General features: G+C 37.6%; 1 protein-coding gene and 1 pseudogene across 2 annotated transcripts in view; one reads left to right on the forward strand and one right to left on the reverse strand.

Moving 5' to 3' along the window:
- SWAP70 (switching B cell complex subunit SWAP70) overlaps positions 1-16,522 on the reverse strand; it is a 65,303-nt gene that overhangs the window by 21,521 nt on the left and 27,260 nt on the right. The window contains exons 3-4 of the mRNA XM_081063689.1: positions 10,400-10,573; positions 498-725 (exon numbers count right to left, since the gene is read on the reverse strand). Coding sequence (XP_080919815.1) covers positions 498-725; positions 10,400-10,573 — 402 coding nt within the window. The remainder of the gene's footprint in view (positions 1-497; positions 726-10,399; positions 10,574-16,522) is intronic.
- On the forward strand, positions 11,675-12,168 carry LOC308504144 (large ribosomal subunit protein eL30-like; annotated as a pseudogene). Its single transcript has 2 exons — positions 11,675-11,711; positions 11,794-12,168. The product of its transcript is annotated as a large ribosomal subunit protein eL30-like (transcript).

The following is a 16,522-nucleotide window of genomic DNA, read 5'->3' on the forward strand; positions in this document are numbered from 1 at the left end:
AATAATAATAAAGGAATAAAAAATAAAACAAAATTTACAAAATCCCACAATCTAAAGGCAATCACTTTAACATTTTGGTGAGCATCTTCCAAACAGCTCTACATGCACATATCACATTGCATGCAAGAGATTACAAAATACCTAGTGTTCAACAACCTGTTTTTTTCTCTGAACAAGATGCCATGGGGATCTTTCATATCAGTAAGTATGGATGTACACATGACATGAAAGCACTTTAAAAATACTTTTGGAAATGTGATCATTTAAACAGTTCTTTCAAAATGTAACTTCCCAATGTTTAACTGTACTTCAGAGATGCAACAATAATTCTTTAAAATGAAAGCTTAATATAAGACTGGGAAAATAAGAAACTTTATTCCTGTTCTAAATCAGTGTAAAAGTCTAAGTGACTTACAGTCATCTTTGTGATGAAAATTTGGTTTTTTTCATGTCTAATTCTAAAAGTGAGAAGAAATACAGTGTTAAGGGACTCTTACCTGCTTCAACACATCTAATATAAGCTCATTGAAGACTTCATTAATTGCCATAGACACCGTCTGCCGATCCATGCCTTTGCTAAACTGTCCATTTCCAATAAGCTCAATCAGCTCCCACACAGAAAGGCCATCTTTACCATCATCAAAATTGATTTTATAATGTTCAAATTGTTCTTGCTGCCAACCTCCTCCCATAGCTTCTGTCAGTTTCTTAAGCAGGTATTCAATCTACATAAAGAATTTAAAAATTATTATTTCCTGGTAAAACAAATAACTTTTTAACTTAGGTATGTATCTACATTATTTACACTAATATGGTCAATTTAAGAAATATTCTTTTACAGTTCCAATAGTGGCTATCTTTAAAGGATCATGATACTATCAGGGAAGAGGATATGGATAAATGTCACTGGTTCTATATTAACCTAGAAAAAGTAAATGAATAAAAAACCGATAACCCTCTAATAGTATAGTTGTATACAGAACTGTAGCAAACTGTACACATCCACTGCCATACACAAACTAATTAATGTGATCTGATTACTCCCTCTTGGATAAATATTTCAATATATCAGAATATTAATCTTACTGAACTAGTATGCAAGCGCTAAATTAAATAAGCATCTCAAAGTATGTACAAGTTACTCCCCAATTTACGAATTTTACACTTAAACCAATTATTTTAAATCCATGCTGCTTCCTCCCATTAGAACACTGACAATGTTGCAAACAATGGTTGAATTCCTGGCCTGGGCTGGAAGAGCTTATTAAATCCTGAAACATATACCTTTGTGCAAAAAATCCTGTTGTTAAAATCATAGCAGTTAAATAAAACAGTGAGGCAGTAATACTAATGAGAAGTTGATTGTCTCTTATCTTCTGAAAAGCCTGGGTATCCTACAATGCTCTCAAACTCAACATGTCCAAGCAAGCCACCTCTACCTTCCAACTGGCTTGCCTTCCTATTATTGATTTCACTTGGGAGCAACACCATTCACCACAGCAGGATCCTTGTTTTCTACTCCCTTACATCAAATCAGTGCCAAAATCCTACTGTTTTTACCATCCTAGATCAGTGTTTTTCAAACTTAGGTTAGGACCCAATATGAAATCACCTTAGTGGGTAGTAACCACCATTTTCTTTAATGGAATGAAAGATATTTGAGTTCACTCATAATAAAGACAAATACTGTTTTGCGTCAAGTTTTGCTTTGTGTGTGCTGGGTCATGAAATAAAATGTTTATCTTCCTATATAGGTTGCAGTCAAAAGAATAAACAACGGTACTCAAGACAGTTCTCAAATCTGTCTCCTCCTACCATGTTTCCCCGAAAATAAGACCTAGCCGGACAATCAGCTCTAATGAGTGTTTTGGAGCAAAAATTAATATAAGGCCCAGTCTTATTTTACTATAAGACTGGGTCTTATATAACATAACATAGTATAATATAATATAATATAATATAATATAATATAATATAATATAATATAATATAATATGATATAATATAATGCCAGGTCTTATATTAATTTTTGCTCCAGAAAACTCATTAGAGCTGATGATGGTCAGGTAGGTCTTATTTTCGAGGCAACACGGTATTCTGTCTGCCTTTGCTCAGGCCTCCCAGTTGGTACCCTGGCCTCCAGCATTGCCCTCCTGTATCAATATTCTGCCAGAGAGATTTTTCCAAATCAAAACCTAAGCCTGTGACCTCCCCTCTTTTCCAGGGATTCTGCCCTGAATCCCTGTCACTTCAAAGATAAAGGCCACCCTTCTGGGCATCCCTGGGTGACCAGCCCCCTGCCCACTGTCTACGCGTCCTCTGCTATGCCCGCAGCAGACTACACTCCACCAACACTAGCAACAGCAGCGATCAGGGGTCTCAAGCTTGTTCTGTAAAGGAATAGAAAGTAAATATTTCAGGCTTTGTGTATCTCTGTTATATATTCCTCTTTGTTTGGGGTTTTTTGGTTTTTTTTAACAACCTTTAAAAACATAAAAACTATTCTTAGCACATAAACAATACAAAAACAGACTGTGGGCTGGATTCAGCCAGCGAGTCAGAGTTTGCCTACACTTGTCATAGATTATAAGTAGTTTACCCACTTAACACACTTTTTATGCTTCTATGCCTCCCCCCATGCTGTCCTCCTTTACCCATTTCTCTACCTGGCTAACTGGTATTTGTTCAACATCCTACATCATCTAGGATATTCCCATTTCAAGTCAGAGCAGCAGCAACACTTGGAAGCCTAGGAGAAGTGAAGTATCTCAGATACCACCAAAGATCCCCAAATCAGAATCTGCCTTTGAACAAGAACCCCAGGAACTTCCATATGCACATTAAAGTCTGCGAAGCCCAGCTCTAACAAAACTGCTCTGACCAAGCCTAACTCAGGTCACATGTTCTATGTCCCTGCACTTAACATACTGTATCAAAATTATCTCTGTCCTCATTTGCTTTCCCACCATTTTCTGAATTCCTTATAGGAGGGACCATGTCCCACTCATCTTTGAATCTCCAGAACTCAACATGCTACCTAGAACGTAGTAGAGCTCAATAAATGTTTGCTAAACTAAAATAAAAAGTAAGCTAAGCCTCGATTTTCTCATCTATGAAATGAGCAAGGTGACACTCATCACTTATAACTACTATGGGGATAAAAATGAAACAAATATAGAACATTTTGCACAATGTCTGGCACAGTAGGTGTTCCATCGATATAACTTCCCATCTGCACTGAAATGGTATTCAACTATTTTAAATTACATTTAAGAAATCATTTAGGAAATAACAAAAAGTGAAGAAGAATACAAAATTAAATTTACATATGATTTCCACTCCATAAAGATTATGTAAATATTTTGATAAATACTAGAGGAAAACATAGAAACAGTAAGTCTAATTGTTACAGATAGGATTGTGAATTATTCTTTCTCTCTCTTCTTTACACTTCTATTAACTTGGTTATAATATTGTTTGTGAAATAACATTTTAACAAAAAAAGAACGCAAAATATAGGAAAAACATCTTTGCAAAGAAAAGTACATTCACAAAACATCACAAGGTCAAAAAATATCAAGAGTTTACTGATTTAATTTGATGAGATAATGTAAAATCCTCTAGTACATAGATTATCTAATCTCCTAAATCTAGCATATACTGTGTTTCCCCGAAAATAAGCCCTAGCATGATTTTTCAGGATGACATCCTCTGAACATAAGCCCTGATGCGTCTTTTGGAACAAAAATTAATATAAGACTTGGTCTTATTTTCAGGGAAACATGGTAGTAGGTGGTTAAGAAATGTTTACTTGTTGGAGAAAAACACACTTAGGTCTTTCCTTTTTCTTGTTGGAGATATATCATCTACTGTTAAGCTTATCAGATAGGTATTTTCTTGGCTCTTAAATAGAAATAACAGGGATAGTCAGTAGAAGAAAGAAAAAGAAAATAGTTAAGGGGAAGAGAGAGAAAGGGAAGAGAGAAGGAAAGAATGAGACAGGAAACAGAAGAGAGAAATAACTCAGGCAAGACTGAAGAAAAATAGAGAAAAAGAAAGTCAAAAAGAACATTAAAACAAATAATTGCCCATGGCAAAATACTTTAGAGGCCTTGAAATGTACAGAAATCCAATCTCCCTAAGGCAGCAAAAAGAAGGAAGGGCCCATGCTGCCTGATCACAACTTGGGGTACAGGCAGAACAGGCCCAACTAGAATTTTTAGTAGCAAGGCCAATGTAAGCATATGCACACGGCCACTTGTATGCACAGGACGATGAAAAGTGAGCGTGACAAGATGGTGCATCTGACTGACCACTTGTCCCAAGTCAGGAAATGCAGCCTCAGCTCTTTCTCACCTACCACTATGAATGAACCCAGGCCCCTCGCACTTCGAGCTTCAATTCCTCTTGTATATCAGATGACCTTTTCTAATGTTTGTGACTCAGAAAGTACCTATTAGCAGCAAACTCAGGTCTAGAGGCAGCGTCCCAGGTTCATCCGGAACCTTTCTGAAGGTGCCCTCCCAAACCCTTGCGAGTTTGTCATCAGCACCCAGTATCTATTCAGCATTCCCAGTGACTGTGCCAGACAACTAATCTAGATTCACTTCCTGTTGACTTCTGGCACACTCTTACACTCATCGTAACCAAATAACTTAAGGACCTCTCAATTCATTATATTGGGCCAAGGAGAGACAAACATTACCATTCTCAACTATTCAATTATACTAAATAATAAATCACGTGCTGCCGTGTTAGTCTCAAGTGGCCTGCATCAATTCTAAGAGCTCATTCAGTTTCAGGAAGCAGCTTACTTCCTCCTTCCAAGCAAGTTTCACCAAAAATAACAAAGAATAAACTTTTAAGCTGCATGTGATTTTCGAGGCCTTTGGCTCCAAAATTTATTTAGTTAAAAGTTCTTTCCCTGTCATCATTTAAAAGAGACTTCACTGGCTTAACTATAATTCAGGTTTTATTTCACGAAGGGTCTCTTAAAACTATTGCGGGTTTGATATTTAATTTTATCAAGGCAATTCTTCCAAATAAACACAATAGGCACATCCTATTTTGTTCTTGGCTCTGTGGGAAATGAATACTAATGTAAAAACTATACTTTACAGACACACATTTCCAAGAATACCATTTGACAAAAATTACAGAAACCTCTCAAATGGCGACATACTATTTCTTGACTTTTTTGTGTTAAGTCACTTAAATATTTATTCAATACTCTTGACACTAATTTCTGGGTAATAGGAAACTGAATCAAAAGTAAATTTATTTATACCACTTATGTTATTCATATAAAAACCACTTTTACTTATATAATATTAATTGAAGCTGGAGAATAAAATCGTACTTAAAAACAGTCAGGACTTAAAATGCAAATGATCATTATGGTAGGTTGATTATTAGAAACATAAAGAATTACTTTAAATGTATAAAGTCTAAAAACTGTTGATAAGATTACAATTAAACTCATGTACATAATCATGACAAATTAAGATACTACTTCAAATTTTATTTATATATGTTTTCACATTGAATTTTATTAAAATCTGTAATTCTAAATAAAACCAGTTCAAAATATAGTTTTTAAAAATGTTATCCAAGTATTTAGGAAGGAAGGAAAATCTAACAGAGAATAGCCACCTTAAGAAATATTATGGCTCTAGTGTTTGCCACAAATAGTGTAACCTTGAATTTGCAGTCCTTGGTGAAAGGCCAGGAGATACGCTAAGAGCTCAATAAATCCAAGGCCATATTTTAAACCTCGGGAGGCTGGTTCACCAGCCAGACAAAGCAATTCCACATAAATCTGTTCCAATGATCCTTCTTTCCCCCACAGAAGTCCTCCTGGCCACAGAGGAATAATCTGTAAAACTAACTCTAATTCTATTTCTAACTGGAAGAAATGGAAGGAGTTAAGGATGTCAAAACATGGAGTAAGTCCAGACAATAACATGACAAGGTGTGCTGCCTGGCTACTCCAAGTCAGAGAGGCTGCTCCCTTCTCAAATGCGATGAATTTGTCTGGAAAGAGGACCAAGACATTTCTGTCAGCCCGCAAAAATCAAGGTAAGCATGGAGTCTTGGCTGGGCAGTGGAGTGCAGAAACGACAATCATGGTACACATCCAAGTTCACGTAGGTCCCCATTCTGTGGGCCACGTGGAGCAGAAATCTGGTGGTTTCTTAGGCAGAGCAGTCAGGAAGCTGATGCTAACTGGCTCCCTTCACAGCCTGTCACTCAGTTATCATTCAAAGCCAACGACAAATCCTTCATAGCAAGCAGGTGCTGCCTCGAGGAAGAAGGTAAGTCTCCTTGCTCATTAATTTCTAATTCTGAAATCAAGACAAGGTCACTTTCAAGTCCAACACAAATATTTCAGTCAAGGAAAGAACCAAAACATCACAGGTAAGAGACCCACCCCTCCTCCAGTTCCAAAGAAAACACAAATAAATTTGGAAAACTGAGTGTAACTTCAAAAGGTCTTAAAAGACGATACTGGAAATTTTATTAGCATAATTCTTCCAAGCAGCAGCTTTGTTTTCAAAATACCATTTTATAATATATACCATTTTAAAAGATATACCATTATATCTCTTTCTACTCAATATTCCATTCCCTTCTATATGTCTCTATATTAAGCTACATAATTTTTGTGGACAAAAATTCCATAGCTCATTTTTTTTTATTTCCCCTTTAACATCCATGCACAATTACATCACTATGGCTATTGAGTACTAAGAAACTGTTCCTACCACTGACTTCTCCTTGGTCACCAATGACCACCTAATTGTTAAATCCAAGAGCAATTTCTCACTCATCACTCTCTACGCTTTCTGTAGCATCGAATGCCAGTAACTACTATTCTGCTTCTGAGAACTTTTTCTTTCTTTGGCATCCATGACTCAACATTCTCCCAGTTCTCCTTCTACCTCATAGACTTTTCAATTCAGCTTTCTTTACCAAATCTATTTCCTCTTCCTGCTGTAGAAACAGTCCCAAGTTTCTGTCCTCAGCCTCACTACCCCCACTACGTCCTCTTCCGACCTGATCTAACCTCTTCCCATGGCTTCCCTATCTCTGTCTCCAGCACCTGCCTCTCACAGGCTCTCGATGTGCACTTCAGTTGAATACAGGCCAGCTCCACAAACATGTTCCACCTAAAATGCCAAATATACCAAACCCATCATTATACATCACATCCCCAAGTTATCCACTGTCCCCTCATTCATATGTACACTTGTGCATGCACACACCATTTACCATGGAACCAGACACTGTGTTAAATGCTTCTCATACATCAACTATTTGTATCCTCACAAGAGTCCTGTGCAGAAAGGAGTTATCCCCATTTTAATGATGAGGAAACCCAAGCAGAGAGTAAATCATTTACTCAAGGTCACATAGCCAAAAAGTGGTAGAATCAGGATTCAAACCAGGCAGTCTGATTTCAAAGACCATGCTTTAAACGGTTACACTATATTCCCTCCCAATCGCTCAGCCTGAAACTTACCTACATTTCTGCACAGAAAGGCATTCTGAGCTTGGTCCTGTGACCTCCAGGTCCCTCCACCTGGCCTTCGTTTCCATTCTCACTGACACTACTTCAGTCCTCAATGCCTCTTACCTTTTCTTAACTTCCCACCTCCCATCTATCCATATTTCATCTATTTATCTATCACTCTCTTGCTCAAAAAGCATCAATGGCTCATAGCTCCCCACTGCCTACAGAATAAAGCCAAATTCTTTCCAGCCTCATCTATCACCACTCTCCTTCATCGCTATCATTTCAGTTAGAAAGGATATGGTTCATTTTTTTGACTGCCCAGTATCTAACCCCCTTCTTACATCTAGAGACTCTCCACCTCCCAATGTAGGAGCTAAAAATGCAAATGTACCCTTTCTGAGCCTCCTGTGCAGCTAGCTTATGGCACCTGACCTAAGCCATAACAATCAGAAGCATCACCCAGACGGTGACCTGGGAAGCGGGCAACCAAAAGAACTCTCCCTGGTTTACTGCAAGAACAGCTGCAGGAAGGTCTGAGCACGCAGCCTGCAGGGCCACAGGTGTTCCATGGCACAAATGCAACATCTACCCTCTGGTGGCAGCAGCATTTTCCCTGTGCTTCCGCGCTGGTATGACCAGAGTAGTTCCAGGCTGCACAACCTCCACACCTGGTTTTTCAACCATCATGATGACTCTGTAAACTACCCAACATCCTTTTTAAAAATTCCTTTTTGGCTTAAATCTGCCAGAGTGAAGAAAGCGTTCTTCACTCATCTCCATTTGCAGCAAACACCATTTGCTTTACTGCCTCATATAAACTTGTCCACTGTTTCTTCCATCCAGAATTCTTCTCCTCTGCCTTCTCCATTAGTCAAAACTCTTCCATCTTTTTTAAGACCCAGCACAAGTGCCACTTTCCAACCATATTAAATATAATACCTAACACTTAAGAAGCATTCTCTCAGGGCCAGGAAAATCTTCTCATTTGATTTTCACAAGAACAGAAGGAGGCAAATATTAACATTAGCCCTATTTTACAGTTAAGGAGACTGCAACAAAAACAGTAAGTAAATTGCCCAGCATCACACATCTAGTGAACAGTGATGGACCCAGAATTCAAATCTAGGAAATCTAACTCCAGACCTCTGCTCTTAAACAGGAAACAGCAAATTACATACAGTCCATGAGTCAAATCTAGCCCAGCAACCAAATCTGGCTCACAGCATGTTTTCATACACCCATGATCTAAGAAGAGTTTTTACATTTTTAAGTGGTTGGGAATTAAAAAAAATAAAAATCAAAGGAATAATATTTCATACCCATCGTGCAAATTACATAAAATTCAAATTTCAACATCTATTTTATTGAAGCACAGCAACATATTGTTTATGGTTGCTTTCATGCTGTAACAGCAGAGTTGAGTAGCTTCGAGACAGTATGGACCACAAAGCCTCAAATATTTACTGTTCTGGCCCTTTACTGAAAAGGCTTAAGCCCCTGCTTTTAACCACTGCATTATATTGCCTTTCTTAAAAAGCCTTTCTTGATCCCTTACTTCCCCCAAGCTGGTATAAATCTTTCCCTTCTCTGTAATTGCAGGGTACATGCATCTCTCATAACATTTGCTTATTACTTTGAATTAAAGTTGACTTATATTGTTTTTCCTCCAGCACACTGCAAATTCCTTGAAGGCAGGAAGTAATCTTTGTCACTTTGTATTCCTCTTAGTGTCTCACTTATTGTTGGCAGTCAATAAATGCTTGCTGATTTTACATAAAATATTGTAGTGTGAACCTTTAAAAAGATTTTCCTCACATGAACGTGAATCAGAGAAATCAGACAAGACTCTGTATCAGCAAAATGGGTAATAATGGGCACCCTCAACCACTACTGGTAGGTGTTTAAATTGGTACAGTCTTTCTGAAGGGCCATTCTGCCTTGTTCATCTAATACCTTGAAAGTATGCGTTTCTTAGACCTCAAAATTTCGTATCCTTAGGAAATATGCAGACTAGTGTGCAAAAACGTATGCAATAGTAGTTATAGGAGTTAACATATTTACTGAGTACATATTACATGCCAGGCACTGAGCTAAGTCCTTTCAATGAAGAATCTCACACCCTTTAGAGTTAACATTATTATAAGCCGTATTTTATAAACGAGGAATTTAAAACCCAAGAGATTAAATAATTTGTCCAAGGACAAGGGATTATAGACTTTTTTTTTTAAGGGGAGGACTACAGCTGATTTTAATTTTGCATATTATGAGGCTTCTCTAAATTTACTATTGTAATAAGCATGCATTACATGTATAATTTTTTAGGGCAGTAAGGGAGCACAAAACCTTAGTCCTCTTTTTGTTTTTCCTTTGGAAGCTTAGGGGAAAAAAACCCAAAACAAAACAAGCAAATGTCCTTTTTCATTTACTTTGGAAAGTACAGTAAACAGTCACCATCATGGACTTTGAAACAAGAACAGCATTTCCTCACATAAAACAGCCTTGAAAACATTCTGAATCCTATGTGTTTCCCATATGGCATGAATCAGCCAGTTCATACGATTTTGTCAATATGCAAGTAGACAGAAAATTATGTTGTGACTTGTACTAAATAAATACTCTTTGGACATAAAGGCAAATTCATCTATAATTATAGCAATTTAGAGAGGAAGAGTCCCACCCTGTCTGCAAATCTCCAGAGGTATTACATGACCCCAAAACACTAAGGTTTGGACTGTTTGGGATTCCAGTTGTTTTGCCTCTGATTCAAAAAGACTAGTCCAGGATCTCCTTCCATATCTACACTGAATTAACACAACTACTTCCAAGCTAAGTCTATTAAATACTAAGATGACCATCTAAAAACTTCCCAGAGCCACACCTTACCTCTTCAGGCACAATAATTAATGGATATTTGTCCTCAGATAAAAAGTTGAAAATAACCCATACTTTAAATGAATCTTCTTCTGTAATGAGCAGGGGAGTTTTTGTGAGGTTTTTTCTGACACAGAGAGTCCAACACATCCGATTGAATTCAATCTTGTCAAAGTTGTCTTGGACCTAAAAAAGAATGAGAAAAAATTCAAATGAAGCAGTCCAAAATAAGCAGTATAATATAAACCAAGTAAAACAGAAAGATAAAGCCTACTACCGTGTTTCCCCGAAAATAAGACCTGGCCAGACAATCAGCTCTAATGTGTCTTTTGGAGTAAAAATTAATATAAGACCCAGTCTTATATATGGTGATGGACGGAGAACTGACTCTGGGTGGTGAACACACAATGGGATTTATAGTTGATGTAATACAGAATTGAACACCTGAAATTATGTAATTTCATTAACAATTGTCACCCCAATAAATAAATTTAAATAAAAAATAAAATAAATAAAAAGACCCAGTCTTATTTTACTATAAGACTGGGTCTATATAATATAATATAATATAATATAATATAATATAATATAATATAATTCCAGGTCTTATATTAATTTTTGCTCCAAAAGATGCATTAGAGTTGATTGTCCGGCTAGGTCTTATTTTCGGGGAAACAGGGTATAGGCTTCCATTTTAATTAATCCAATTAACCAACAGCCATTTTCTAAGTATATGCTTAGGTACCACCCTTTCAAAGGCTCAATTAAGGATGTTATCTTTAGTATGACACTGAAGCAACATCTGTCCTCATTGCTCGGTGCATAAAATACTGACTTGCCGAATAGTTAGTTTTTTCATATGTACACATTATCTTCCAAATAGACTACCAATCCTGATATAGAGGAGTTGAGAATGTCAAACTACTCAAGATGAGCCACATACAGATATCTTTACCTATACAGTCAAAGAAGATAACTTTCTTTTGGGGAAAACTATTTAATTGAAATTCTGAAAGACAGCTCTGTTATTCAGTCATTCAATCATGCATTTTAACATTCCCACAGCATCTACTATGAGCCAAGTACTGTGCTACAAATTAAGGATAGAAGATGAAGAAGAACTTGGTCTCTGCTCTTAAAATATTCAGTTTATTAGGGAAAACAGATATGCAAATAGACAAATTTTAATATAACATGGTGTATAATTCAATAGTTTTTCACTAAAATTTAGATACTAATAAATATCTGCTAGGGACAATGCAAAGATATTTAACATGATACTAGCCCATGCCTCCAAGGAACGTCAAAACCATTACAATACAGTGTGATGAACACTAGAATAGAGATAAGCAGAGGGTTCTGTGGAAATACGGAGGAGCTGACCCAGTCTTAACAACTGGGGAAAGATCTTGGTGGCTGTTCTTGGCTGGGGGAGGAAGACGGTGGCCACAAGACGGAAAAGTCACTGGAGTCAATCGACTCTAGGCTCCAACATGCTATGAAAAGTGGAAAGTACGAGCTGGGGTACGAGCAGACTCTGAAAATATCAGACAAGGCAAAGCGAAACTGGTCATCCTCGCCACCAACTGCCCAGCCTTCAGGAAATCTGCAACAGAGTACTACGCCATGTTGGCCAAGACTGGTGTCAATCACTACGGGGGCAATGATACTGAACCGCGCTCAGCGCATGGCACGACTACAGGCTGTGCACACTGGCTCTCACTGATTCAGGTGGTTCTGATATCATTAGCAGCATGCCAGAACAGACTGGTGAAAAATAAATCATGCAAAAGTTTTCCCTAATAAAACTGGCCAGAGCTTGCTTTTAAAACTTTTTTTTAATAAATAAAAGAATTGAGGGAAGACTGGCAGAAAGAGTGACATAACAGAGCTGCATCCATCAAAAGTCAAACACTTCCAGAATGGAGTAGAGTGTCCCAAGAAGAATCGAATGTGAGAACACCCAGAGGTGGAGACAATCGCGATCAGTTTGGAAGAACCGTAACGAAGTTTCATGTGAATGGGGTACCTGGTGCTAAAGGTGGTATGCGTTAAGGATCTTCAATAAGTGCAAACAACAGCAACTACCTTGAGTTCCTTTAAACAGAAAAAGAATTTATTGGAAAAATAATGGGTAACTTCAAAGATCCAACACAAGCCCTGGAAAATCTTAGCTGTTACCAAGCTAGGCTAGGCAGTCAGAACCGTGACTCAAACTACTCATGGGAACAGCGAGGTGGACATACCACTGCCAGTGTAACATGCGGCCGTCACCACTGCCACTGACCCAGCTGCAGATTCAAAGTTCCACTGGCTGAGTCTGGGTCACATCCCTTCACTCTAGCTGCCAGGGAACAGGGAAAATGAGTATCTGAACTTTTCAATATATGAAATGTGAGACAGGTCCTGTCCTTTACCAAGAAGTTGTGAATTTTCCCAATTATAAAAAAAGATGTCAGGGCTGGCCTGGTGGCTCAGGCTGTTAGAGCTCCATGCTCCTAACTCCAAAGGCTGCCGGTTCGATTCCCACATGGGCCAGTGGGCTCTCAACCACAGGTTGCCAGTTCAACTCCCGCAAAGGATGGTGGGCTGCACCCCCTGCAACTAGCAATGGCAACTGGACCTGGAGCTAAGCTGCGCCCTCCACAACTAAGACTGAAAGGACAACAACTCGAAGCTGAACGGCACCCTTTACAACTAAGATTGAAGGGACAACAACAACTTGGAAAAAAGTCCTGGAAGTACACAGTGTTCCCCAATAAAGTCCTGTTCCCCTTCCCCAATAAACATCTTAAAAAAAAAACAAAAGGTGTCCTTTGGAGGGGGGAGTACAATAGCATTATGTCTGAAAACACAATGCATATATCTTAATTAAAAAATGCGTTATGACCAAAAAATGCTAACCATCATTTGAGCCTCCAGTAGGTGTAATCTTTTTGCTAGTGGAGGGTCTTAACCGTCAATATGTAAAACACACAGTATCTGCAATATGCAATGAAGTGAAGCGCAATAAAACAAGGTGTGCCTGTAAATTATACTTTAGTGTGTAGTATTAACCTATACCTATTTTAAGTTATGAGTAGGAAATGGGGATGTTTTTCAGCAGAACTGTCTTGCTGTGGAACTTTTTTTTTTAAATATGACCACTCTCATATGTGTAACTCTCAGAATGCTCAGGAGTAAGCATAAAGCCTCATTGGTGTGCCAGGAGACTGCTATAGCAACAGTAATGGAGATATTAATTCACATGCATGCAGGCAATTCAAACATAAGTAAAGAATTTATGTTTGTAAGTCATACTACGCATGTTCTGTTATATGCACGAAGAGAATCAGCAGCATCTTTTCTCATGGGAGACATTAAAAGAAAACACTGGGTCAGAATGATCTGTCGTTTCAGATAATGAAGGCTTTTAAGAGATGTTTTTAAGATTAAGGATATGCTAATTTTACTAAATGAAAATATGTAACTTTTACTCTTTCACTGACAAAGCAAGTTGGTTTTGCACTTCAGTGGTCAGTGGTTACCTTCAAGACAGCTAAGAAGTTTGGGTAAAAGTCAAATTACAGTGGGATCCGGAACCAAGCATATTTTCCATAAATTAGTTTTCCCGGGAAATAAGTAGTGGCCTTTTTAATACAAGTTCACCGTATCTTACTTAATTTCAATAAGCTGTCTGTTTGGATCATTCCTCCTCTACAATCTCATCCACTATTATTTAGTTTAATCATGCTCCAAGTTAAAAGAATATTAAATGATGGCATTTATACCTTTTTAGTGAGTACAAAATCAGATCATATATGAAAAGGCCCAAGCTAATATCATACTCAACAGTGATAAACTGAAACCTTTCCTCTAAGATCAAGAACAAGGCAATGATGACCACTCTTACCACTTCTATTCAACACTGTACTGAAAGTCCTAGCCAGAGCAATTAGGCAATCAATCAATAAATAAATAAAATAAAATAAAATGCATCCAAACTGGAAAGGAATTAACTGTTTGCAGGCGACATATCTTTCTTATATGTAGGAAACTCTAAAGAGTCCACAAAAGAACTGTTACAACTAATAAACAAATTCAGCAAAGTTGCAGGATACAAAATCAATACTCAAAAAACAGTTGTGTTTCTGTATGTTTCTGTATACTAACAATGAACAATTTGAAAAAGAAATTAAGAAAACAATCCCATTTACAATAGCATAAAAAAGAATAAAGTACTTAGGAATAAACTTAAAAGAGACACAAGACTTGTACATTGAAAACTACAAAACATTACTGAAAAAAATTAAAGATGACACATTTAAATAAATAGAAAGACATCCCATGTTCATGCACTAGAAGACTTAATATTGTTAAAATGTTCATGCTACCCAAAGCAACATACAGATTCAATGCAATTCCTATCAAAATCCCAATGGCAATTTTTTTTTTTTTTTTTTTGCAGAAACAGAAAACATCATCCTAAAATTCATATGGAATCTCAAAGGACCATGAATGGCCAAAACAATCTTGAAAAAGGACAAAGCTGGAAGCCCTACATTTCCTAATTTCAAAACATATTACCATTACCCAAAAAAACATATTATAAAGCTACAGTAATCAAAACAGTATGGTACCGGTATAAAAATAAACATATAGACCAATAAAATAGAATAGAGAGTCCAGAAATAAACCCTCACATATACGGTCAAATGATCATTAACAAGAGTTCCAAGACTACACAATGAGGAAAGGATAATCTCTTCAACAAATGGTGCTGGGAAAACTAAATATCCACATTCAATAGAATGAAGATAGATCCTTATCTTACACCATATACGAAAACTAACTCACAATGGAGTAAAGTTCTAAATGTCTGACTTGAAACAATGAGACTCCTAGGAGAAAACACAAGGAAAGCTTCATGACATTGAAATGGGCAATTTATTGGATGACACTAAAAGCACAGGCAACAAAAGCAAAAACAGACAAATGAAACTACATCAAGTTTAAAAACGTTTGCACACAGGGGCGGCCACGTGGCTTAGTTGTTTAGAGCACGAGCTCTGAACAACAGGGTTGCCAGTTTGATTCCTACATGGGTCAGTGAGCTGCGCCCTCCACAACTAGCTTGAAGACAATGAGCTGCCGCTGAGCTCCAGAGGGGTGGCGGGATGGCTTAGCTGGTTAGAGCACAAGCTCTCAACGACAAGATTGCCAGTTCAATTCCTGCATGGGATGGTGGGCTGCGCCTCCTGCAACTAAAGATTGAAAAAAAAAAAAAGTTTGCACACAAAGGAACAATCAAGAGTTGGACAATGGTGAACCAGACCTTGCCATCAGAGAACTTAGTGGGGAATCTGATGTCAAACAACATAGTAATAACACAACCACCTACCGGTATGATGAAAACTGGTAAATGCTATGGAAAAAAAAAGCACACGATGCTGTGACATTACAGGAAAGCTGGTTAGTTCTGGGAAGGGTGGAGTGCTACCTGGAGAAACCTCTCTGAGGAAGTGACAATCAAGCTGAGCCCTAAAGGATGAACAGGAATTAGCTGCATGTTATGGGTGGAAGAAGTCTTACAGCAGAGGAAGCAGCATGTCTGAAGGCTCTGTGGCACGACGGGTCTTCATAATTAAAGGAACAGAGAGAAGGCCAACATGGCTGCACTGAAGTGAACAAGAAGGGGAGAGGAGGAAGTGGAGGCTGGAGAGGTGGCAGAGGCCAGATCGAACACAGCCCTGCATGCCATAATAAGGATGTCGAACTTTAATGGAGATAATCTCTAAATCCGTTATGACTGTAAAAGGTCTAGAAATCTGACTCCATACTCCATCTCATCTAAGATTACAAACGGCTCCCAAATCCCAGTTTACATCACACACATTAAATTGATAGTCTCACATCTTTTGGAAAACTAAAAACAGCTGCCAGTGGTTTCAAGGTATCCAACTGAAAGATAATTTCCTAGAAAGAAATGTGGAGTTGTTCTTATTTTTAACATATATTGGCTTTTCACCAAAATTTGCACATATGAATAAGATAACAATACTATTTTTTGTCTTAATTTCCAACCATAGCCTATATTACTTTTACAATAAAGAAAATTGCTTTAAAAACAATATTTTACATTAACCGTCAGGGAGA

The sequence above is a fragment of the Rhinolophus hipposideros genome, assembly GCF_964194185.1.
Source record: "Rhinolophus hipposideros genome assembly, chromosome: 10".
In the NCBI taxonomy this organism is placed as follows: domain Eukaryota; kingdom Metazoa; phylum Chordata; class Mammalia; order Chiroptera; family Rhinolophidae; genus Rhinolophus; species Rhinolophus hipposideros.